The 24,388-nt window shown below is 28.9% G+C and overlaps 1 protein-coding gene and 1 pseudogene across 6 annotated transcripts in view; one reads left to right on the top strand and one right to left on the bottom strand.

Annotated features, from left to right (window-relative positions):
* The window catches only part of LOC143239823 (lissencephaly-1 homolog), a 43,479-nt gene extending 26,816 nt beyond the window's left edge, over nt 1–16,663 (top strand). For all 5 annotated transcript variants that reach the window (XM_076481361.1, XM_076481364.1, XM_076481363.1 and 2 more), the window contains 8 exons: nt 2,927–3,023; nt 5,630–5,701; nt 7,448–7,550; nt 8,207–8,303; nt 10,232–10,363; nt 11,508–11,609; nt 12,239–12,395; nt 13,146–16,663. In XM_076481361.1, coding sequence (XP_076337476.1) covers nt 2,927–3,023; nt 5,630–5,701; nt 7,448–7,550; nt 8,207–8,303; nt 10,232–10,363; nt 11,508–11,609; nt 12,239–12,395; nt 13,146–13,219 — 834 coding nt within the window. In that variant the 3' untranslated portion in view covers nt 13,220–16,663. The remainder of the gene's footprint in view (nt 1–2,926; nt 3,024–5,629; nt 5,702–7,447; nt 7,551–8,206; nt 8,304–10,231; nt 10,364–11,507; nt 11,610–12,238; nt 12,396–13,145) is intronic.
* Nucleotides 16,664–20,637: 3,974 nt separating this feature from the next.
* LOC143239822 (stromal interaction molecule 1-like) overlaps nt 20,638–24,388 on the bottom strand; it is an 83,296-nt pseudogene continuing 79,545 nt past the window's right edge. The window contains exon 14 of the transcript XR_013021398.1: nt 20,638–24,172. The product of XR_013021398.1 is annotated as a stromal interaction molecule 1-like (transcript). The remainder of the gene's footprint in view (nt 24,173–24,388) is intronic.

Raw genomic sequence — 24,388 nt, 5'->3', positions numbered from 1 at the left:
TTAGTTCATTTGTAAAATTACAATTAATCAATGTTTTTAGAGCTTTTAGGCAACTGATTGACATGCAGAATGTCATTTTGTTTTTGTTGCTGGGATGTTTTCTCTTAGCCAGTTAGCTTTTTAGACGTTTTAAGAAAGTCAAGGAAATTTTTATCCAGTTTTGTTAGGTGTGAAAAAAGAATCTGAAAAATAAGGAAAAAAAATTGAGTGTTTTTTAATTTTAATCTAAAATGGTGTAGCTATACTTAAGAAAAGGTAAAAAAATTGATGGCTGCTAAACTATGTAAAAAAGAAAATTATTCACTTGTAGGTTAATATAATAAAGAAAACCAACTCATTGGGAATAAACTACATTTTCTGGACTTTTACTTAACTATCAAATCTTTTATTTTTGAGGTATTTGACTGTTGAACTACTGGAAAAGTTAGCACAGTAAAGCAGAAAAGTAGAAATTCTCTTATTTTATACTTTGTCAAAAAAAAAAGGTTAAGAGAAATAACTAGTATATTAACTGGAAAATTCAGGACATTGAATATTTATCAGACATATCAAAATAAGGGAATGAATAAGTCTCAAATACATTTTACAATTGATTGGAACTATTAAAATGTACACTTCAACTGGTAGTGTTATTTTGGCTAAGATGACTTAGTTCTGAATTTATGCACAATTAATACTTTGTGAAAAGTAAAGTAGGTTAGAATTTGTTGACTTTATTTGTGAGTAGTCTTAATATTTTATTACTGATGTTGTAGTTGCTATGTGTAGCTTTGGTAAGAGGAACCCAACTTTGTTTTATTTTTATCTTGCTTGAGAGTAATCCCAGCTATGCTTATAGGTATTTTAGTTATAATTATTGTGGATTTGTTATTGCCTTAATGGTTCAGAGTAGGCTTAAGTTTGTTATAACTACCTTGAATTTTTAATGGTCCTATTATTTTTACAATTAAAGGAAGTACTTGTATATAACTTATTATCAGTTAAGAATGGCACTGTATGCATGATTACAATATTTAAACCAGGTTAATGTGATATAATGTAACCATACTGTTATGATTTTGGAGCTTCACTACATTGTTAAAGTTTATGCTGCCACACCCAGCCATTTTTTGTATGATGATTGTACATCTTGACAGTAACTTTTTGTAGTGAAAGGTTCATTGCCAAAATGGTCAGTTGTGTGGTTATGTCCAGACCATACCTGGATCTGAACACATCTTTATGAATTGAGTATTTTGTGGCAGAAAGGGGTGTTGCATATCCTTTGTGAAAGTGATCAATTTTTAGTAGGATCACATTACTTATGAAATTATCAGTAATGTAGTTTTGGTACATAGCATTTTACTGGAATTTATATAAGCTATGATTATCAAGTGGCTTGCTGATGTACATATTCATAATAGTTTCAGTGGACTGAACCCTTTTTATTAAATACATACTTTGTTTACTGCTGTTTTATTTAGGACTAGTCCTAATTTTTTTGGTGTGATATTGTTTATAAGTGGTTTCATGGTTTGTTGTTTTTAGTTTTGTTATTATCTTGGTTCAGTGTAATCTTATGAGACAACCCTAATTTTAGTGGTTCTGTCTTCATTTAGTGTTGTTTAATTAACTGGTGTCTTGTCTTACAGAAATCGTGGGCTTGCTACTGTTTTCTTTGCAATGACTAGTCCTGACTGTGTTAGGGTTGTTCTGATATAATAGTCTTAATGGTTTTAATGCTTTAGTCTTAACTTTGTAACTACTGTCTCACTTTTCCTGTAAATAAACTAAATGAAGAACAGATGTTACTCTGTGATAATTTTATGGTTAATCTGTATTATGCTTGATTGTAGATATCAAACTCTTGAGTTCGTTATCATTTTAGGCTGTTTATCTATTTCATTTGAATTACTTTATCATGATGTGTTATTAGCTTAACCTTTGTGTTCACAAGAGTTGGAAAAGGACTTATTTTAATAACTTTGGTCTTATCTCTGTATTATTGTTTGTGTGGATTAGTTCTTTAGTTATGTCGTCTGTTTATTCACCTTGTTAGTATTAGTACTTGTGTATACCCTCTTAACTTTTATGTAGGATGAAGAATCAGAACTTGCAATCTGCAAGGTTGAATATGTTATATTAGTATTAAAACATCAAGTCACTTGAACCATAAGTATTAGATAAACATGTTGAAATTTTTTGGCATTTTGTAGACAATGTGACAATTGAAAATTGGTTACTTTGGCAAGGATGTGTAACAGCCCTTTCTAGCATGCAACATCATATACTAAAGTTATAAATATGTATTCAACTTGGAGATGTAGAATATCCAAGATGGTAATATTTCTTACACTTAATGGCATTAGAAAACAAAGGAATATGGATTGGTTCAACTTAAAACACTAGGACCATCCAAAAAGACCTCCAATAAGCTGCATCCCAGCCATGATAAACAAATTGCAGTATCTTGTAACTGATGAGAATCCAAGAACACAAGAAGCTCCATGCAATAGTGTGCAAGATAATCAAAAGGAATCCCCATTTGGAGGCATTACCAATGAGTTATGGATTAAAGCTTCCAGCCATATTCCACATGAAGACAAAGTATTAAGTCATCAGACATGTTGGTTATAGGTTTCTATATATTTTAATAAGTGCTGGGATATCTTCATCCTTGTCCACTAGATGGATTATGGAAAGCAAGCATGATGTACTTAGGATATGACAGCCTTACAGTAGAGCCTTTAACAATGGAAACTATGCTGCAAGGTTATTACCACAGTGCATAATCATCAAATATAGAGAGAATAACCTGACTTAGTGACACTGACTGCATTGATGTGCTATGGTTGGTTTCAAACATTTTCTTCAATGTAACACACTAACTTCATTCCAAAATGTAGTGAATGTTGCCTATGGAGTGTAATTTTACCTTGCTTTTCAGGTATGGGATTATGAAACAGGAGATTATGAGAAAACCATGAAAGGCCACACAGATTCAGTTCAAGATATTGCATTTGATCACACTGGAAAATGGTTAGGTATGAAATACTATAACATGTTTATAAGGTAGTTTTTTAGAAATAACGTTTTTAAGTCTTTCTGTACAAAATAAATCAGTTTTATCCAACTTGAAAGTGTGAAAATATAGAAACTATGACACTGAATTTACTAAGTGTTTCTTTATAATTTGAAAAGTTTTTTAATAAACATAACAAATCTACCCTATGAAAAAATCAGATTCTTTAAATAGAATATTTCTATTGAAGACTTGTTTGTGAATTCACAAAATCTTTACAGTGAAAGGTGATTTTTGTTTTACATATTAAGAATAAAAATACTTATTTTGATCTAACTATTTTACACATCATTTCCATAACCTCTAAACTTTCTAAATGAATGTACAAAGTTTTTTCATTAAAACTTTATTTTAGCTGTTATTTTGTCCACCCTGCTACCAATTAGTGAATTTACTAAGATACATTAAAATGAAAAATTCAAAAGTATGGTATAAAATCAATAATCAATTTCTTTTTCTATTTTTAATGCATTATTTGTTGCCAGATCTTCAATTTAATTACTATCATAATTTCAATTGTTAATCTTTTCTTTTGCATTTCCTTTTAATTTTATTGTTTTATTTGTTTCAGTAAAACAAATTACAAAATAGGCTATTTACATACTGTCAATCTTGGGGAATCAAACTCTGGATTTTAGCATTGTAAGTCTGAAACCTTCCTTTTGACCCACTGATGACTAGACTTTGTTCTGGGAGACTTCTATTAATCCATAAAATCCTTCAGTGGTTTAATGATTTATTATGCTGTTTTGAGACTCTTGGTGGACAAGAGTATAAATAGCCCATTGTGTTGCTTTGTGCTTAAGAACAAACAAATTCTCTATGGAAAACAGTAAATCACAGTATGAGCTTTTATCTGTTTCTCCCACAGATAAAGTAAACTAAACAGTCATGTTACACATAGTTTGAGGTCACAAACTCTTGGAACTTAAGTTTGTAAGCTCATAAACTTTTCAATTATTTTATTTTTGTTACTTACCCTAAGAAGTTTTTAATTTATTACACTTTTATTACTTTTGTGGCAAAAACATAACACTGAATAAAATTTCTACATAAAAACAAGAAATTACCCAGGTAATTAAGCTTGGATGCTGTGTTCCAGTAATTTAATTTTTTGTTTTGGTTGTTCAAAAACATTTATTTAGCATTAATATATGTAGTTTAGAACACAATTAAAATATATTGAGCACTAAAATAGAATGTTCCTAAACTAGTATAATTTCTGGCTTTCTAACTAAGTTACAAGTAGGTAAAACAAAAGTGTTACTGCCAGGAGTGATGACTAGTTGATACATGTCAAGTTCTTCGTATGAACTATTATTTTTGACTGTTCATATGGTCTTGATTTCTGTACAATATAATATGCACTTTCTATTGGCTGTAAGCAAGTCTGTTGGGCAATTAGTGATAATTGATGTAAAATGTATGAAAATATGGTAGGGGCTTCTCTGTTGCTATCTAAACAAATCAAGAAGGAAGGAGGTTAAAATTTTGTATTCTGTCTTTTTAGTAGGTTTAGTTTGTTTCAAATTGGTTTTAAGCCTTAACAGTCTATTGTAATGTTAGAAAGTTTTGAAAAGAAGAAATTAGATATATTGTATGACACAAATGAGTTTTATTTTGAAATTAAGATATTAAAACCTAGATATTAATATTTGAAGTATAATTTGTTTTAATGCTAAGTTCATTGACATGTATTGATAATAAAGCTGTTTAATTAATTTTAAATACAACTCTGTAAAAGGCTATAATGTGAACTGTTTACATATGTGGTCAGACTGGTAATTGTATGATTAAAGATATTCAGGTTAATAAAAGCTTGTTTTTTTACTTGAAATAATCTATAATGTAACTTCTTAACTGGTTTTGCAGATTTATCCAATTTTTTTTCCCAAAACTAATTAAAAATTATCCATCAAAACAGTGTGATGTGATAAAAGTTTCACAGCTTTGTGGGTTTTTTTTAGTAAACTTTCATCAGTTCTTTTCACATATTTTTGATCAAAAGTGTATATAAAAATATTTTATTTTTAATTTTGTGTATTAAGAATGAGTTGCACTGTGCTGATGTTGAACATTAAAAATATTCTAGTTACTTTTCCTGTATCATACTTTTTTGTTGTTAGTAACAAACAAATATATAAGGTATACATGCCTTTAAAAAATAAGATTACATGTAGAACAATTTTTTGCTTTAATATTTAAGACATAATTGGTGAATAAAATAAGTAGCTAATAAACCATGGATTGCAATTAAATATGGGATATGCAACTGTTAGAAATGTTTAAAAAGTGAAATTGAAAGCCATGTATTTGAGTTTTAAAACTGATTTTTGTTTAAATAAGGCAGTACTAAAAATGTATGTATTTAAAGGAAACACTGATACATGTATTGATAACCAAAACCAAAAATGAATACATCTTTTTAAAAACAAGATAGTTTCAAAGTTGATCTTAAATTACATTTTATTAAAACTTTTGACATGTAAGTTAATGAATTTTCCATTTATAGAATATCAGATTTTGATAGGTATTGAGATACTTTGAGTAAAAATTACTGTTTCACAGTTTCGTGCTCTGCTGACATGTCTATAAAGCTCTGGGATTTTCAAGTCTATGAGTGTGTGAAGACAATGCATGGTAGGAATTTTTTATTTTTTGCACTTTGAGACATGTTAATGTCTAATTTTTCATAGTAGCTGTGTATCTAAGGCTGTTTAAACAGAGTGAATCTGTTGTTTAAAGTCAAAATTGAATTAAACAATTTATAAATAATAAACTTGTATTTGTTCTTCCACATACATTTTTTAAATAGGTATTTTTTCAACAAAAATTGTTTTAATCTTGTACATAAATTTTTTCTATTTAAGTTTTGATTGTGGGTTGTTTATCAGCTTACTCTCAATAGAAAACAGTGTTGTGAATTTTTAAATGTTCTCTAAGTAAAATACAACACTGATAGCCCCATAAGAGTAAAATAAAATAAAATGGTACAAATTTGAACTATATAACTTCATGACACATGTAATTTTGAGTTTAGCCACTCAGTTTTCTTTAACACCTATTATAATTTGCATCATGTTAATTGCATGTACCCCAGTGATTTTTCTGTATTAGCTAATATGGCTTCCACTTTGGTTGAGACTTGCATAGAGAATGGAACAAAGTGATAAAAGTTTAGCTTTGTAATATATTTTTAGAAGAATAGACATACGTGAATAACTTTTGCTGTAATTACAGTCCTAAATTTTTAAAATCCACTGAAAAGCTTGCTTTATTATGCTACATTTCATTTGAATTATGATATTACAGTGTGATTTGAAAATAAAGGTGTTTCTTTAACAAGGTATGATTGAAAAATTGTTAGGTTTAGTTAGATTATATTATACTATCTTATCAAGATTTGTTTTGCTGATAAGATTGCTGTTTATTATGCAGTGTTTACAACTGGCTGCATGGGCCAAGTAATTCCTTGAAGTGAAAACAAAAGCAATGTATGTAATTGAATGTAAAACTAGTTTAAACTATATGTGAAAATAAAATCTTATGTTTAACAATTAAAGTCAGTTTTTTTATAATTTTGATATTGTTAAGATTTTATCTTTTACAGGTGAATTATCATAAACACTGAAACTGTATGTAGTTTTGTTGAGTTTGTTTTTGAATAAAAAAAAGACAAAACTTAGTTTTATAAAGTAAATCTTATTGAGTAACTTTACAAGAATGTTGGAAGACTTAAAAAGTCTATTTGAAATCTACAAAAATTAATCATTTTTAAAGGTTTCTTAAAAGAAAATAACTTTTCAAAACCACATTTTTGGTATTTTTGACTTTCAAAGCTGAAAATTCATAATGTTATAGAAGCTCATTTTGTAGACAGTCCATCACAAGTTTCTATCTATTTTAACAAGTGGTTTATTTTACAGTGCATTAAAATCAATCATATAAGAGATTGTGTCAAATTGTCATGCTTGGGTATTTAAGGGTTGACAACAGAGAAATATGATGTCAGGATTTAGGAAAGTACTACTTAAAAGAAGTTTGTTTTCACAGGATTTTTCTAAAAAAATACATCCTAGTGTTCAGAAACTTCTCTGGAAAGTAACTGATTCGTATCTCTTATAAAGTTTGAATATGAACTGTGAAATGTGCTAATTTAAATGAAAACAGTGTTATGGTGTTCATTCAACAGACTTTATTTACTTGTATACTCGTATATAAAGAAAGCGAAAGGTTTAGTCACTACTGTAATATAAAGATTATCATAATTTAATATCTTATCTGTTTTTTTTAATATTCACTTTAGCTGGAGTGATTCATGAATGGCTGAATAACTAACCAACTACTTTTGTGGTTTAATTTAAAATGCTAGTACTCTGTTTTTAGGACATGACCACAATGTGTCCTCTGTGACTTTCACACCCAGTGGTGATCATGTAGTATCCTGTTCTAGAGACAAAACCATCAAAATGTGGGAGGTTGCTACTGGGTAAGTGGCTTAGGCAGTAGTTACTGAATGAATTGTTTGCCTAAATAGCATCCAAAACATATTTCAGTATTAAGCATACTTAAATTTATGGAAGTGCCTATGAATAAGTTGTGAGCCTTTTATTTTTAGCACTAGTGAATAATAATATATGTTCTCCTGATCAAGTACCCTCATACTTTTTGGTTTTATTTCTACATTTCAGTTCTGTAAACTATATTTATAGTATCAGCTAGATTTCCACATATAGTCATAAAACTAACACACACTCTGTTATAAGAATCGAATGTTTCAAACAAGTTCTGAGTAAAAATTAATGTTTTCACTACACAGATTGGCAAAAGGGCCTATGTATTGTCGGTAGTATATGTGCTAGAAATTAGTAATATAATTAGTTTTCCAGAAAGAATTATATGTATATTTAATTAACATTATCATACCTTTTTTATTTTTGTACTGAATATTTCTGTAGACAAAGTTTGGAACTACTAGTCTAGAAAATCTTGTGAATTGTGTTTAAATGTGTATTTTGACCAAATGATTTTCTTTTGAAAGTTTTGGATTTAATGATTATTGAAAGTTTTGTTTGTATTTAACAAAAATCCAGTGTATTGTAAGAAGTTGAGAAGAATTTGTTAAATATGTTTTTATTTTTACAGGTATTGTATCAAAACCTTTACAGGTCACAGGGAATGGGTGAGAATGGTGAGGGTTAACCAAGATGGCTCCTTGATTGCTTCATGTTCAAATGATCAGGTACTCTAAACTGCTTTAATTTCAAGACTGTTACATTCATGGATAAATTGAACTGAAAGTGAAAAAGTGAACCAGTGATGCATGTCACACCTTATCTTACTGATCCTTTTAACAATATGTTTGGGTTATTAATATGAAATTTACATGCTGATGATTTTAAGTGATGACTTGCTAATAACTTGAATTTATTGCATTTTTAGAAATGTATTATTTTTCTCCTTAAGTTTGTTGGGAAAAAGATAGCCTTATCTCATGACTTGGAAGGATGTTTATTGATACCCTTCCTGTATGAATTTTGGTACAAACTATAAATAATATGTTGCTGCTACTTATTGAAATTAAGATGATATTTTAGCTTGTGAAATTTCCAAAATGTTGTTGTAAGACATTGTTTAAAAAAAACATTAAATAAAAATAATTACATTTATCATGGATTTTTTAAATTAATGATAAGCTATTGCTATATTTTAAAAATTTTCATCATTTTTATGTACATTGCCATATTTCTTTTTATGCTTTATATTGCTGATGAAGCAGTCATTTCTTGCAGTTATATAGCTCATAAGAAGACAAGACAAAAATTGAGATTTTTTTTTGAGTTAGGTATCATGATGTTTACTGGCACTATCCTTGGTTGAAATAAATTTAAAACTGAGATTTATGTATTTTTTGCAATAAATTATAAGCATTTATCTTAAATATTTTAGATGAATTTGATAAATGAAACAAAGATATTGAATAAAAAAGAGGCTTGAGTCATCTGAATAATTTGCTAACATTTACCAAACTCATTAAAACCTAAATAAACTTTCCTGATATCGTGTCACAGAAGAAAAATTAATTAAGTTCGCGAAAGTGGTATAATGTAACAACAATTTTCAGGAATTAAAAAAAACATCAAAGAACAACAAATATTTCCAAGCTTTTGTTGTTGTTTTTAAGTGATGTAATCATCACCTTAGAAATATTTTCATCCCTACTGCAATTCCAAGTAATCATTGTCGTATTAGATCACAAATTATGTTGAAGCCATTTTATTTATTTTGTGTTGACAAGAGATTAAAATATCTGTCTAGTTTCTTTTTATCTGTTAGCTCTAGCTATTTTCAAAACTGACTTTCTTAAAGATGCGTTGTTGAGATATTGCAAAAGAGTGGCAATAAAAAGACTTTAAAACCACTGACACAAAAGGGGATTTATTACATTTCAAAGAGATGATAGTTTGTTAGCAGATATAAATGTGCAGAGATAGGTAGAAAAGAAAAAAATTGATAAAAATATTATATACAGGCAATAGTTATGATAGAGAAAATAACAGATAAAAAATGTAAAGTCCAGAAAATAAAAGACGTTTAATAGTTATTTAGACCATACAAATGAAATTTAAATTTTCAGTTGAAGAAAACTATTTCTTGTCTTGACATGAAAATCATTTAGCCCTGGGGACATTCAGTACTCTGACTCCATATATTTACGGGCACATTTTTAATAAGAACAATTAAAATATGACTATTTGTCTACAAAAGACTTGTACCGTTTACTTACAACTTGTTAAATTTTGTGAAGCCACATTAAGTACTTTCAAAGTTATAGAACCTTCATAGTTAGGTGGTGGTTATATTGCCATGTAAAATACACAAACACATTATAAATTATCTTGAATACTTTTAAAAGCAAGTCCCTAAGAAAAGTTCTTACTTTAAGAGTATGTATTCAAGATTGGACTATTAATGAGGATATTGTACTTGGTATCTACATGTTTCACAATACTTTCTAGCTTTACTTTGTGTTTATTAATGAATAGAATATTAGAAGTTTAAGAGTAATTTAAATGTACAGATTAGGATAAATGAGGTGACAGGCTTTAAATCTAGCCTAAAGAGTTAATATCCAATCATCCACTGTTAAAAATACATCAATATTTTCAGACTGTAAGAGTATGGGTAGTTGCTTCAAAGGAGTGTAAACTGGAACTTCGTGAACATGACCACGTAGTGGAGTGTATTGCTTGGGCTCCTGAGAATGCCACTCCAGCAATTAGTGAGGCTGCTGGAAGTGATGTAAGTATTTGAAATTAGATTTACAAGGAAAGTACATCATGAGTGTCTCTGACTCCTTATTTGTCATGCTTCTTATTTGATAGTTAAAATATCCCTAAAGAGTAAGTATTACAGTTATTCTACATATATTAAGTTTTTTAATTCTAGTACAGATATAAGCTTGTAAACTTTCCTTATCCATTTCTGTATGGAGAAAGTAAATAATATTAAGTCTGTATCGTAATATCATTCTTGAAGACTAACGTGGCTTCAGAGAAATAAATATTTTATTGTTTTTTGTAATATGCTAAAAGTTTGTTTTGGAATTTCGCACAAAGCTACTCGAGGGCTATCTGTGCTAGCCGTCCCTAATTTAGCAGTGTAAGACTAGAGGGAATGCAGCTAGTCATCACCACTCACCGCCAACTCTTGGGCTACTCTTTTACCAACGAATAGTGGGATTGACCGTCACATTATATACCCCCACGGCTGGGAGGGCGAGCATGTTTAGCGCGATGCGGGTGCGAACCCGCGACCCTCGGATTACAAGTCGCATGCCTAACGTGCTTGGCCATGCCAGGCCGATGCTAAAAGTTAATGTAAAGTTAAATCACCATGAAAACTAATGTAATTCATGAATTACATTATGTATTGTGTGTCTTCAATTTGGCATGGATGTCTTTATAAATATAATAGCATGGACAAGTCATTTAATGCAATAGATCTTGTAGAAGATAATACTAATAAAGTGAGAAACTACTATTTGTAATTTCTTCTCAGTTTTCAGCTTAAAATGGAAATCAATAAATACTTACTGTCTCACAGATTTTAAAACTGAACACACACACATAGTTGATAAAGCAAAATATTTGTAGTTAAGAGTTGAAGCTATAAATTTCAAAAGTACTTACATTAGGGATAATGTAAAAAATTATTAATATTAATTATAGTTATTTGAAGTGCATTGATAATAAAAGCAAATTTGAAACTTTTGTAAATAATTCATTAGTAATTTTCAATAGGTTTTATGCTCTTTAGGAAACATTTTAAATATACTTGTTTTAAACCTTGAATATTTAAAACTCCTTTGTTAGAAGGATAAGAAACAGATGACACTAATTAAACTACATGCTGAAAAATTACTTATAGAAAATATATCCAACAGAACAAAAGAGGTGCTAGAACTGGTCCTTTCTTGTTGTCTGGATCTCGAGACAAAACTTTGAAGATGTGGGATGTCAGTACTGGTCTATGTCTTTTTACTTTGGTTTGTATATAATTTTTTTTATATCTATTAAACCAATTTATCAGAAACAATAAATGTCTAAATACAAATATCAACATTGTTTAGGGATAGATAAAAATATTTTCTTTATATTCAATGACATTTTATGAAAATAAATGAAACATAGTTTATTAATCAGGAGAATTTAGTATAATGCAATCAAAACCTACAAACTAGAGTAGGTCAAGAAACAGTAGTGGGTGTTGTTGAGCAGCCACTTAGTCTTATCTGTTTGAAGTTAGAGACAGATAACACTTGTGTTGCTCTGTTTGAAAACAAACTGAAAAAATATAAGATGATTTGTTGAGTAAATTTTTTGATCTAAGTAGCTTTAATTTATGAACAAAAATGTAATATAAGATTAGAAGAAATTTTAGTGATTTTAATGTTTTAAGTACATATGATAAAAACAATCTAGGTACTAAATATTAAGTTTTAGAGATGAAGCTTCAGTGAACCCCTCACCTTTCGCAAATTAATATCATAGGTAATGTGATGCGATAAACTTGTATACATGATTATGTAGCTTTTTTTTTCTCCAACAGTAGAAGTACATGACACTCGTTACTTGATAGAAATAAATATCTTGAATTCAAATAATTCTATCATAGGTTGGGCATGACAACTGGGTAAGAGAAATGAAGTTCCACTCAAGAGGCAAATATGTCATTAGTGCTTCAGATGACAAAACGTTAAGAGTGTGGGATATCAAAAACAAACGTTGTTTGAAAACCCTAGATGCCCACAATCACTTCTGTACCTCATTAGGTAATATTTTATTTTGCTGACTTTTTTTACTGTAGTATGTACTTTTTAGATTGTTAAAGACTAATATATAATAATAATAATATATACAATAATATCTAATAGTGTTTTCTACAGTAATTAAAAACTACTTCAGTAGTTAGTAAGAAACATTGGAGTTGTTTATAATTTAAATAATCTTCATTGGGTGGTGTTTAAGTGTTAAGTAGCCTTGTGTATTTATTTGGTGTACATAAAACACATACCACATGTAGTATATAGACTTATTAAAATAAGTGAAGCACAGATGTTAAGTGTTCTGTTTATAGATATTCTTCTTGCATGTTCTCCTGCATTGAGTTTTATAAAACCATAAAGTGTAAAAAAAAGTCTCTGAAACTATAGATGGCAGTTGACAGGTGATAGACTGTGGAAGATTAAAGTTCTAAAAACTAACTGTTTTCTTCAATTAGTTATACCATATGACATCACTTAAAACTGTTATCAAAAATTAATGTAAATTGTAAATTTATTAAGTAAGTGTAGTAGAACCAAAAAAGGAATATTTCTGTTAGAATACTTTATAATCCTTGAACATGGTCCAACACTGTTAACAAGAAATATTTGTTTTATATTTATGTAGAAAACGACTAGAATTTCTATCAGATGTGTATATATGGACAATAATAGTCTGTATAAACATGCAAATATATACAAAAAATAGTAATAGAAGAGAAAAAAGTATATTTGTAATTCTATTCTTTTTAATTTCAGATTTTCACAGGAATGCTCCATATGTAATCACAGGTAGCGTAGATCAGTCAGTCAAGGTGTGGGAATGCCGCTAAACATGTTTAAGAAGTTTGTTGAATTGTAAACCTTAATGCAGAAGTGTTCCATTTAGTCTAAACTTGTTGTGGATATTTTTTGTAAATGAGGCTTCTTACATTTCAGTAGAACTAATTTGTTGATTTATTTCTTTTGCAAGTCCTCCCTCCTTTTGCTTGTGAATATATTCTGTTAAACTCTCTTCTTCTTCATGACTTTTTGTCCTGTCTTGAAGTTTCTGTTTTATTGAGATATAAAGAAATAATACAATGAAACTGATTATGTGCAGCTCTGTAAGAAGTAAGGAACTTCGGAGGTACTACAGTAATTGTAAAGATTTTGCAAAAAAACATTCATTGGCAAACTGAGAGGGTTGTTCGTAGAAATGTTTATCTTGTAGAAACAAAAATGAATGTATTAAATGCTCTGAACTATATTCTAGTGATCCTTCATTATGTATTCTTGATAAAATATCAAACAAGCCACTTGAACATCATCCTCTTTTTCTATCTCTCAGTATTAGAATGTTGGAAAATGTATTAGATACTAACCTTTAGAAGACACTTGTGTCATACTTAAAATACAATTTAAAACTCATTTAAAATATATATCAGTGCCACTTGCTAATGCACATCATATATGAATTAAGATTATAATTTATAACAATTTATAACCGACAAGTCAGTTACAAAGACTTAAATGCCATGTTTTGTATACATTGAATTCCTCTGTGACTTGTGTGCTCTTAAAAAAATATTTATTAATGGTTTCATAAAATTTTGAAAAGAAAGGAAGAGGAGGAAGGTTTACCATTTGAAAGCAGTCTAATTAAAGAATTTGTTTAATTGTTTATTCATCAGTATTAGTATTGTAAAGGAACAGTGTCATTGACTTGTACCTACCTATGTACATTTTGACTGTTTTGGGATTTTTGGTTTTACATAATTTAGTGAACTAAATACGTACATTTAAATCTATATAATGTTAATTATGATTTTGGCTGTTTTTATGGTATACATATTAACAACTTTCTGGCTTTAAAAATATGATTTACTTAAAACTCAGGGGGTGTTAATGGATAAATTGCTTTTTAGCTGTTGACAGTTTATTACACTTGTTATGTTTTATATACCAAATAGATGTGTACCTGTTACCATTCCACTATAAAAAGTATAATACTGTGGGAATGAACTATAGAACATTTTATAAAATAAGACACTCTTTCTGCATTAATAAATTTAGAGTGATATTAGACCTCTTGAGTTTGCACTAAAAAAAAAAAGAGTATGTAAAATATTGAATCATTAAATTTAAATGTCATCTTTCATACACTTATGGAAAAACCAAGTATATTTTGTTTCACAAATACCTATTTGGTGTTTGACTTTATTGTTCTCTCATGCTGTCATCTGAAAAAGAAAAATAAGTTTTATTTGTTTTGCCAGATTGCATAGTACAAAATATTTTATAGTTAGTTACGAGAAGTGACTTATGTTCAATAGTTTGCTTATCTCCAGATATAATCATTTTCATAATTTCATATATTTGTTTTACAATAGTTTAGCTCACGTATATCAAAAATGTATTAAATTCATCAGAGAAGTAGTTAATAATTCTTCAAAATCTAATGTATGTCAATAACCATATAAATTATGATACCATTTTTATCCATGTAATAACTGCACAAAAATATTAAATTAATTTTTTTTAATAATTGTAAACTTTTGATTTCAGTTTGATTCATTACAATCATTTTCAATTTTTTGTGTTTAAATAGAATAATATATCCCACTTTATCATGATGTACATAACTATATCTGCAAATTGAATAGAAATATGAAGCTGATATATAAAAGTTTGCTTTGAGTATAGTTATCATTATGGTACAAGAACTGAGAGGTCTGAGTTTGTATGTCCAAGGTTTTATGTTCTTTTGTAGCATTTAGAGAAAATGACTTGAAGGTCAGAGAAGGTTTTGTATTTGTATAATCTTTTACTAAGCCTACTTTTTAAATTAAACCTTAGTTATTAGTTTTTGGCCTGAAATTTAGTATATGTAAAATGTGTCAAATGCGAAACACAAAAATGTTAACTGTGCTCTAAGGATAATTTTGTAAATAATGAAGCTGAAAAAAGTGTCTTGTTTATAATAGCATTTCATTTCATTATAGGCTGCAGTAGCAAAAAGCTTGTATTTTTTTTGATATAAATATTTTCACTTCTAAGGCATAGGAGTTATCATCAGTACTATAAAACATGAAATTGTTTTGAGTTTTTCAGTTTGTATATTGTTTCATCCAAGCTGTATAGGTCAGCCTTCCAGACTGCACTCTTGCTCTTTAAATAAACTATCATTGGTGAGTTGAATATCAGCAAAAGTCTGGTTATGAAGTTTCTGAAAAAAAGGTTGACTCCTTGTATGTGATTAATACTTTGTTTTGAAGGAAATAAATATTATGAATTTAGTCATTTGGGGCAAGTTGAGTGATAGTGCTCATTTTTAAGTCCTGTTAAGAGTTGTTGATTCATTAAAACCTCTCTTATCACTAAATATGTTTTAGTCTTAATTAAAATTAATGGAGGATTTTACTTAATTTTTGGAAGGGTAGGGAAGTCAAAAATAGTCCATCAGCTGCATTAAAAAGTTTTGTTTTCGTGTTGATAAACAATACTTGTCCAAGGAGTAAAGCTCTGGACAATTAAAGAAAGAAAGAAACTTGGGTTTCATGTGGCATAAAAAAAGTTGGTTTTGATCTTTTAGATGATGCAAGTTGTTTAAACAAAACAGTAATTCTGTGGATGTTCTCATTGTGTAATTGATATCTGAGGCAACTTGTGACAGTTTTAGAAATAAAAGTGTGATTGGGAAGAAAACAGAAAAGGCTCTTCTTGGTAAGAGGAATATACTTGTATGATAGGATACAAGTACTTTTGTATCCTATTTACTTTTCCTTACGTACTTGACAGTTTATTATTGTTAAGTGGATGTTGAATGGACTGATTTCTCATCTTGTTAAATACATGTAGAATAATACTCATTTCTAATGTTAATATCTACTTCCTTGTGAGAGTAGACTCCAGGAAAACTATTGTTGTGTACTAATTTTTAAAGTCTTTAACTTTTAGTCATTTTAAAAAACAGAATATCATAGACTGGTGAGGTATTAATGATTTTGTCTATAAAGCATCTGAATATATTTTTTTAATATCACATAATGGTATTGAATAGAAATCATGCTTTACATTTTTCCTTATTTACCTTGCAATAATTTGTCTTCTGGGGCCCACATGGACCCCAAATAATTTGTAAACATCTGTTCTGACAGATGGAATCATGTACATTTGTTCTCAGTATTCGGCTAGTTTGTGCCAATTTGTTACACTTAGTTTAGGCAGTAAAAAAGAAACAGCTTGTAATATTTTGTGTTCATTTATTAATTAATAAAGGAAAAGATTTTGAATGTTATTTAAATATTTGTCAGTTAATTTTTTAAATCCTGGAGAAGCAACTATAGAAGATTTTTACAAAACACTAATAAGGTTAAATTATATCCTATAAAACTGGTACTCGTGCAATATGGTGTTTTTCAGTGGAATGTTGAATTTTCAATATTTTGACGATAGTTTTGGTATATGGTCAAAATTATTTAAGAGTAAAAAAAGATGTGTAAATTAAGGTATTAATTAGATTACTTTAATAGTTTTGTAAAGTAAACGATCAATAAAATGCAGTTGAAATTATTAGAAACAGATTCCTTGAACAAAGAAATATGCTGTTAATAACAAAGTTAATAAACATCAAATGTAATAGTGTCTAGACTGAGACTACAGGTTTTGATAGTACTATATGATATATTTCAGTTTTTAATGCATTAATTAGACAATATTACCAAGGCATTAAACACAGTTTCACATCATTTCAGTGAGTGATGTCTTGTGTATGTTTGTTTACAAATTATTATATGGGTTGATCTTTCACTCGTAATGTTTTTTGCTAACATCTATTGTAATACTAAAGTTGTTAGAATTGTTTTAGTGTAGTGTGTTGTATACCTTCTTAAATGTAACAAAAACTGACAATTAATAGGGTCTTTTCTAAAACTATTTAAATGTATTCAGTGCTTTTTATGGAATTAAAAATCACTGTTTACTGAAAAACTTTGTAGTTATACTTGTTTATGATTCTGTTTTGGTGTATGGTTACTTATTTCCAGAGTTATTGCATTATATCTTATGGAAAAAATTATCTTTACAGTTCATGTATATTCTGGATCATAAATGATATAACATCTGCCTGAGAATGTGAAAATCTGTAAGATTGTAAACATTTCTTTCAAATTACTTGAGTTAACTTTTACAGTGCAAATGTTGCTTATATCTTATGGATGTGTGTGGGTTTAAAAGAGAAACACGTTGAAATAAATACACAGTATAGATTCTTGGCTTCCAAAATGTTTCTTAATTTTTGAACTTTTTTTTTGTTTTTAAATTTAAAAGCTACTTTGTATTGACTTCATAATTTGTGTCCCAAGTATAAATTGATATTTAATCATATACTTGTCATATGCTTCTATCTCTACTTGAACAGTCCATTCTTTATAAATTAAGCTGCATTGTTTTGTTTTCTTTTACATTTGTAGGTGTTTCACTGCATACTGTTGAGACTTACAGTTGAATTTTTTGGCTTGTTTAACTTTAAATTCTCACCCAAGTACATTAAGCATTTAGGAATAGGTATCAAATGTTAGAAACATCAAAGTTGGTGTTTATTGAATGTACTTATCTGATATGAACAACAAAAATGGAAAGAATGTAATTTATTAATTTTTGTTTAATAAGCAAGGTTTATCTAGGGATGGGCATTCAACATAATATTTTAAAGGGTTTGATTGTAGTACTTTATCAACTCATGCATGAACTCTAGTTGATAAATCTGAGAAATGTACAGATATTAAATAAGTGGATAGTTATTCATGCATGTTCTGTATCTTAACTGTAGAATAAATCTGTAATTTAGTTTAATCTAGCATATAGAAGATTGATATGCGAGATTTAAAGGCATAAGTAGTAATAAGTCATTTAAGAATTGTGTATACAAGTGTTGCCAACAATGTTTTTAGAAAATCTTACCTAAACCAGAAGTTACTAAATAATGGAATGGAAAATAATAAATGTATGTTTCCTTTAAAGCAAGTAACCTTTTCAGGAGCATTGAATCAGTAGCTGTAACAGTTTTGACACTAGCTTTGAGTCAAAACCAGACTTGCACAGATTTCCATCATACTTTCAACCATAAGTTATTAAAGCACTAATAAAGAATATTTTTAAAAAAATAGAGAACAAGTCATCTGCACTAGAAAAAATTGTGTGTAGGTTAACTGATCTTAGGAGTAGTACTATAATAGTATCTTGTAATTATAGTTATGCCACAAAATTCTGAATACTTCAAATGATTTGGCATATCAAATATTTGTATGAACAACAAACTTATATCAACTTCAAATTAATTCTCCATCTAATTCTACAAGAACAAGCTGCAAGAGAACATTCAGATGAAAGTAGATTAAGAAAAATGCTTTATAAATTCTAATAAAAAAAAACTTTATAGATTAAATTTTACTTTGTACCAACTGAATGTTAACCCTATTAACTTGTAGAATGTATAACCTCAGTAAATCCAAGAGTACTAACTTGTGCACTTAATTATTTTATTTCTCATTCTGAACCTCATAGTTTCTGTTTAGTGACTCCATGTCTGTCAGAAAATAAAGATCTGGTTATTATTTATATGTGAAACAGTATATTTGTTGTTATTATCTACCAATCTCACATTCACCTCACCAGAATCTTTTGGCTTATTATTATATATTTCTTGGAAACTCTGGAATAAAAGATATCCAATTCAAAAGTTAAAAAATTTCAGTAAATATTATTCTTTCCAGGTTTTTGAATTTATTTAATATGCCATAATGTATAAATCACCATAGTTGGTAAGTACATTTTTCTGCCTTTTAAATTTTGCTCGTCACTTGTAATATAAATACCCTGAGCTTCAGTGAGTGGTAAATAAGTATCAATGAAACTAATTCAGCATATGTGTATATACTATACGAGAAAGTAAAAGTAGAAATGTTTAATAGTCTTCAATATTACATGTATACATGCATCTGAAACTTAATATTAACCATAGTGAATCTATCCTGGATCGACACCCCTCAAATTATCTTCAGATTTGATCATTTACTGTTTTGCAGTTTCAGTTATGGTTAATTATATAATCATTGTTATAGTGGTTGGCAAGTGTTTATTGACCAACGTACACTTTCAGAACCACTTAAATACTAAAAGGTTTACTAATACCGATAGGACACAAGTTCTAGTTTTATTATATGCACCAAAGTCCAAAGCAAGTCTATACTAGCCAGCCCAGATAAGGTCACAAAGTCAACATTTTAAGGTAATGATCTTTGTATTATAGCAAATAATATGCTGATCATGGACTTCAAGGCAACAACTGGAATAAGTAGCAGGGACCAAACAGATTTAATGAATTTAGGTTCAAAAGAACCATTTCAGCTCCTACACTTGTATAAATTTTTGTTCTTCCATGTATTTCATTACCAGATAGCATACTGTGTAAAACTGAAAGACTTTTCTGCATATACAGAGGTAACGTGTAAGAAGCAGCAGAAGATTTACTCTCCCTAAGTGAGTAAAAAGAGTTCGTCTTTTGACTGCCTCAGGAACAAATCCTTTGAAATCAAACAGCTTCTCTAAATAAGTTATACCTTGCAGAGCATTATATTATCCATGACAGAACAGTCTACTCAACCAAAACTGATGCTTGGTTTATGTGTAGAATAATGTCTAGCAATGTGATGGAGGTCATCGACTAGCCAGTAGGAAGACCCAAAATAAATATCTTGAATACTACTTATGTCTATGCCTTCATCTACTACAACAGCAGCAGAGCAAGATGTTGCAATAACAAAGGAATGAAAGAATATCTCCCATTAGGTGATCTCATGATTAATCAGAAGTATTTTCAATAGCTGTAATGGTTATATTACTATGCAGAAGACTTGCAATTAGACTATTAACTGAATAAGTTTGGGTGAAAGTCACACCTATAAAAACTAACTTTAATCACTTGGAATACAAACATCCAATTCAATTATTTGTATGTATTATCAATGAAAGTGGTACTCCAAAAATTAATTGTAATGAAATTTTGTTGTATAAATTATATAAAATTATGCTGCCATTAAATTTGTAACATAACTAACTGATTTTATTTGAGAATTTAGATAGCAGTAGCAAATGTTTGGACTAAAAAAAAGCCTGGTGTGTCCTTTTACATGAATGATATGGAACACCTGAAGGGAAAACATTTTGGACACAAGGGAATAATGAAAAAACTACAAGTTGGTGCTTCAAGTTTGCCAGAAGTACTTCAACTTTATTATGTATATTACCATTGGTACAGAAAATGGTGAATATTGCCTAGAAGATAGGATTAAATTATACTACTTGCTACAGTGTCCCACCATGCTGGTCTCAGGCATTTATGTGTAACCTGAAAAGCAGGTTTCTCATTTAGATACTAGTTTAAGCTAACCCCAGTATGTTAACTCCATATTTTAATATTAAGTCTTACTATTTATCAATTATGTAAATGTTTGAACTCAACTTTGATACTAAGCATTTAATACAACAAATTGTTTACAGTACCCAAAGTACATCACATGTTTAAAATATTAGAAAAAATAATTTATCACAGACATATTTCTAACTATAATCAGCTACATGTCAATTATCTTCCTAACTCAGCATAAAGAATGCCATAAAAGGAAAACATTTATGAAGTTGATAGACACTAGAATGTGACATAAAATAAAGGCTTGTGAAAAAACTTACTAATAGGAAATTATTTCATTAGTTCTGCATAGTTGGACGTTTTACATTTGCTAAGTAAAATGTTAACAGTTGAGGAACAAGCAAAATCCTACTGAACTGTTTAAACAATAACATTTTTGTTCAGTGGCTTAAATATAATTTTTGAAACTGCAAGAAAGCATCAAAAAATTTCCAAGTTTTGTCTTTATGCTTTTGAAATGGGTAGAGAAATGTGATACTGTTGATAATTTTGCAAAAGACCTTAAAGAAACTGCTTGGCTTGAGAACTGTAGAACATTTAAGTGTTATAAACTATGCTAAGAATTTGGAAAATTTTCTCTGTTATGGGGCTATATCACTACACATGATTTGTCTAATGAGATCCTTTCCTTTATTCTGTGACATGTACATTTATGAACTACCATAAATGAAAAGCATGACAAACATGAAAAAACAAATTTCATTCTTTATATAAATAAATATTTTAAAATCAACTTATGTTTGCACACGTACACACAGAGTTTCTAGATATGAGACTACTCACATATAACCCACTTAGCCATATTTATAGTTATGCCAATTACCAATAGCTAAAAGGGCATGGTGTTGCCATTACAAATACCACAACAAAATGTATAGAACAAAACTGTTTCATGTTAACAAATATTTCTCAATGACATATTTCAAATATGTGATTTTATAAATCACTATCTAACATTAGTAGTTACTCATTATATAATTATTTACATACTAAACAGTACCAAAAACCTTGTAATGTTTATTACACTTCTCTACTGCAAACTGATGAGTATTAAGAATATCTTGAATTACTTATTCACCATGGGGAGTTTTCAATAACTTTAGCAGAATCACTTTTTGAACATAAGAAAAACCTTAAAATCTTTTATTCATAATTGTTACTGATCACAAGCTTTGAAATTTTGGAGTTTTTCTTCAGCAAACAAAACCCAAAGAGATGGAGCATTGAATATACACCTGACCAACATCTAACAATTGACAGCTCTTCACAATTACTGTGTAAAACAATATCTTTAAAACATGAAATGACACAAAAATTAACTTGACTTGTGTACAAAGACAACTTGAAATTTTTATCTATATTATGCTTGATTGTACAACAGAGCTTTTATTAAATATAGACTTTTAATCAATTTTCTTTTATTACCTTAATGATCTACAATTTTATTGTAACTTAAGATCTCAATTTTATTTAAAATATACAAATACAGCAGGTAATCCATAACACATCAGAAAGAAATACTGTTCAGCATAAGGTGCATGTGTAGACTGTAATAACAAGCTATCCATAAAATAATTATACACTTTGGAAAACATACATACAAAATACAGTTTCAAAAAATGTTGAGATTAAAATATAGTACATCTTTTAAATGAGATTTATTCACAAAAATGTTTCTTACCAACTTTAGTAAGTACTTCGTTATTTTCATCCTAAGCCATATCTCATGGGATAAACAGTCTGGCCAAAGATTCCTAGACAAGGGTATAGTTGTATCTAATTTAGAACTGTTAACTAGGGGAAAATAGCCAGGCAGCAGCACCTTTCACATACTGAGCTGCTTCAGTTGAATAGAAGGGTTATTATTAGAGTTCTAAACTTCCATAACTGAGTATATAACGTATATTCAGCAACATGCCCTGGATCAAACCTTGAACCATCTGATCTACTAATCAAGACAACAAAGAATTAAACTGTTAAAAACAACAACAATACAGTTTTATGTAATAACATTTCAATGCTATTCCAGATATTATTCCTTGTACCAAGTTTCAAAGGCTGTTGCATTCTTTTAAATATAAATATTTGACACTAATCCTTTTGATAATGACATGTTACAATCATTTATTCACTTATAATGGTACCTGGGAAATTACAGAAGAATATTTGAGTAAAGTATCATGAAAGACTGCATGACAGCCAGTGTCACATAGTAAGTGAAAAACAGCTATTAAACCAGTATTTCATTAGTAATATACTTGTATTCAGGGCACAGTGTCAACTCTTGAAGACTCTTATTTACTTGTGTTAATTTTATTTAAAACAGTACTTGGTAAAAATTACAATTACTTTGTGATAACTGGAGGTATGATTTAATCTTCAGTGAATCATTCTTATTTCTCAAGGAGTTTTTAAGTCATTTTTCAAGTTCAAAACAATGCAGTTGAAATAAGAATACATTAGAACAATACATCTAGAAATCTTACATTTAATGTATAATTTAACTTTTTCTTTCAAACAGCACAAATGCAATTTCACACATACTCAAAAATAAGTTATATTAAGTTACAACCTTCCACCATTTGAAAAAGAAGATATATACATTATTAAATTTGATAAGTTTCATTTATAAGACACAAAAGTTGGTCAATGATTAAATCTGGAAAGTAAACAAACAGAATTTTAAAATGCAATCATGATTACATTGCATAACAGTTAACATAAATATGTATGTATGGATGTATTAACAGTCCACTCATGTACATACACACACCTATAAATATTTGCATCATTTTATATTCTTTTGAACTACCTATTAAATATACAACGAAAGGATTTTATTTTTCTCCACTGCATCATAGGGGTGTTTGAATGCTTGATAATGTGACATCAGACTACCTTTCTTTTCTTCCTTTTAGCTTGAAGCAAGAATCTGTTTTTATATTGTCCTTCATCTTTCTCTTCTGGAGCACAGTAAGAACTATCCATATATTTTTCTTCATCTGGAATAGCTTTTGGGAAACTGGTGTGCAGGGAAGAAGTTACTACACTCGCTTTTTTGCGTCTTCCAACTAAGCCATAATTAGTAATTTTTTTATTCATGTTGCAAGTATTATCATTCGAGTTACTTCTAGTATCAACATCAGAATACTTCTTATGCACAGGACTGTCTAAAGAAGATTCTGAGAGAGAGTGTTTAGGTGAAAAGGTCTGTGAAGATGGTGAAGGATGGTTGTCTTGGCTGAGGCTTTTTACAATTTTACCAAGCAGTCTCTTTGGTGTGTCTGGTTGTAGAGAAGAATTTGATTCCGAAGATCTGTGGAACAATTTTGGAGATATAATTTTTCAAAAAACAAATTATAAACCCTTAATAATTTGTTACTGTAAAGATTTCTACTTATGGGAAACAAATGCCTAAAAAAAATTAATTAAAATACAAATTAAAATTATGCACTGGCTTTTAACATTTTAAATTGTTATGAGTACATCAATTGCCTTCCCAAACATTTTATTAAAAAATTACTTGAAATAA

Source organism: Tachypleus tridentatus, chromosome 13 (assembly GCF_004210375.1).
Source record: "Tachypleus tridentatus isolate NWPU-2018 chromosome 13, ASM421037v1, whole genome shotgun sequence".
Taxonomy (NCBI): Eukaryota; Metazoa; Arthropoda; class Merostomata; order Xiphosura; family Limulidae; genus Tachypleus; species Tachypleus tridentatus.
Note: the sequence above shows the minus strand (reverse complement) of the source record. Positions and strands in the feature narration are given on the sequence as shown.